Below are 2,331 nucleotides of genomic sequence, written 5' to 3'. Positions count from 1 at the left end.
ACTAAAACGCTGCAACACTGGAGACCAACGGTGGGGCCTATTTCACGCAACAAGGAACTGAGAGAGGAGAAAAGATAGAAAAATGACCCATTCAGGAGGGCGAGTTTAGTGCCTGGGCCCAGCCGCACTGCTTTCAGATCCACTAGAGGAGATTACCAGGCACCAGTACGCCAACATCTGAGATGACATACTCTGGGGCAATTACAGATTGTGAAGTATTTTATTTTGAAGTGAGAAATTGTCGTTATCCAAGGACCCCGTCTAACTTTAGTTTTTTATTTTTAATATCTATGGAGTGAGAGGTGAAACCGATTCCTGTTTCTTACTTTACTTAATTTGTTATTTTTTATTTTTTATTTCACCTTTTATTTTAACCAGGTAGGCAAGTTAAGAACAAGTTCTGGTTTATGACTGCGACCTGGCCAAGATAAAGCACAGCAGTTCGACACATACAACAACACAGAGTTACACATGGAGTAAACAAAACATACAGTCAATAATACAGTAGAAAAAAAGTATATATACAGTGTGTGCAAATGAGGTAAGATAAGGGAGGTAAAGGCAATAAAATAGGCCATAGTGGTGAAGTAATTACGATATAACAATTAAACACTGGAGTGATAGATGTGCAGAAGATTAATGTGCTTTATTTTACTTATTGTACTTTGTTTAAATACTTTACTTACTTTAAAAATATTTCACAAAAATTTTATGGAACCAAACTGAATTTGATTAAAACATTTTAACTTGGTGTAAAGTTGACAATATTATTGTCTTGTTATCAAAGGCGAATGTGCATCATTTCCCAGTCTGTACTATCAACATACCATAGTTTCATAGGTTTTTACAAATAAATGTCTGAAATCCTCCCGCTTGCTGTCTCATTGTTCTGCCTCTATGGCAAAAAATACCTCTGTATTTACTTGTATTTACCAAGGTCTACCACTAGGTGGTAGTAGAGGAGGTAGTCTGAGAATAAACTCTGATATTCAGTACCTTTTAATTTTAATAGCAGGATTCTATTGTGTGTTCAAATGGGGCACCCAGGGTAACCTAGGCGTTAGAGCGTTGGGCTAGTAACCGAAAGGTTGCGAGTTCGGATCCCCGAGCTGACAAGGTACAAATCTGTCGCTCTTGCCCCTGAACAAGGCAGGTTAACCCACTGTTCCTAGGCCATCATTGTAAATAAGAATTTGTACTTAACTGAATAAAAATGTTCCCTATACACAGGGTTGGGGAGTAACAGATTACATGTACCAGAAAAAACTGAGACTGTCAACAGCAACAACAGAAAATGCAATCAGATTACAGGTACTTTGTAAAAAACTGGATTACATTTAAATTCAGAAAGGATGTTTGTGAAAAAAATACATAATGTCACCTTTCAGTTTTCTCAATGACTTTCAATTCAGCACTGAAAAAAATGAGAAAGTTTACGTTTGTTCCACCTGAGAAAGTCTGACCCCCCTGTGATGACACACCAAATGATGACCACCAATCAGAGACCACCGTGACGACAGTGTTCTCTGATTGGAGGTCATCATTTGGTGTGTCGTCATAGTGGTTTCTGATTGGTGGTCATCATTTGGTGTGTCATCATTTTTGGACAGTTAACTAGTAACTGTAGCGGATTACGTTTACAATGTAACCTAGGCAACCCGGGCAATGTAATACCTATGTAGTGCACTAGCTTTGACCAGAGCCCTATTGGGAATGGTGTCCCTTTTGGGACACAGACCACTACTCTTATCAACTCTGCTTTCTTTCTGCCCCTAAATGAGATTGCAGAACTTGAGACTTTTACATTGTAGTATTCAAGCTCCCTCCTGACACTGAAACCGATAGACTTGTATTCAGTAAAGTGTACTTGCTGCTGCTGGACTTACCACATAGGACGATTCTTCTACTCCAGGCTGTTTGTTGGTAAGTGCCTTCAAATCAAAGTTTATTTGTCACGTGCGCCGAATACAACAGGTGTAGGTAGACCTTACAGTGAAATGCTGAATACAACAGGTGTAGTAGACCTTACAGTGAAATGCTGAATACAACAGGTGTAGTAGACCTCACAGTGAAATGCTGAATACAACAGGTGTAGGTAGACCTTACAGTGAAATGCTGAATACAACAGGTGTAGTAGACCTTACAGTGAAATGCTGAATACAACAGGTGTAGTAGACCTTACAGTGACATGCTGAATACAACAGGTGTAGTAGACCTTACAGTGAAATGCTGAATACAACAGGTGTAGTAGACCTTACAGTGAAATGCTGAATACAACAGGTGTAGTAGACCTTACAGTGAAATGCTGAATACAACAGGTGTAGTAGACCT

General features: G+C 39.2%; 1 protein-coding gene across 6 annotated transcripts in view; it reads left to right on the top strand.

Annotated features, from left to right (window-relative positions):
- Nucleotides 1–867, top strand: part of pmt (phosphoethanolamine methyltransferase) — a 31,592-nt gene extending 30,725 nt beyond the window's left edge. For all 6 annotated transcript variants that reach the window (XM_064955426.1, XM_064955427.1, XM_064955422.1 and 3 more), the window contains one exon: nucleotides 1–867. This exon is cut by the window's left edge and continues 50 nt beyond it. In XM_064955426.1, the coding sequence (XP_064811498.1) occupies nucleotides 1–61 (61 nt within the window). In that variant the 3' untranslated portion in view covers nucleotides 62–867.
- Nucleotides 868–2,331: the final 1,464 nt, after the last annotated feature.

This window comes from Oncorhynchus masou, chromosome 32, assembly GCF_036934945.1.
Source record: "Oncorhynchus masou masou isolate Uvic2021 chromosome 32, UVic_Omas_1.1, whole genome shotgun sequence".
Taxonomy (NCBI): domain Eukaryota; kingdom Metazoa; phylum Chordata; class Actinopteri; order Salmoniformes; family Salmonidae; genus Oncorhynchus; species Oncorhynchus masou.
This window is presented reverse-complemented; position numbering and strand designations above follow the sequence as displayed.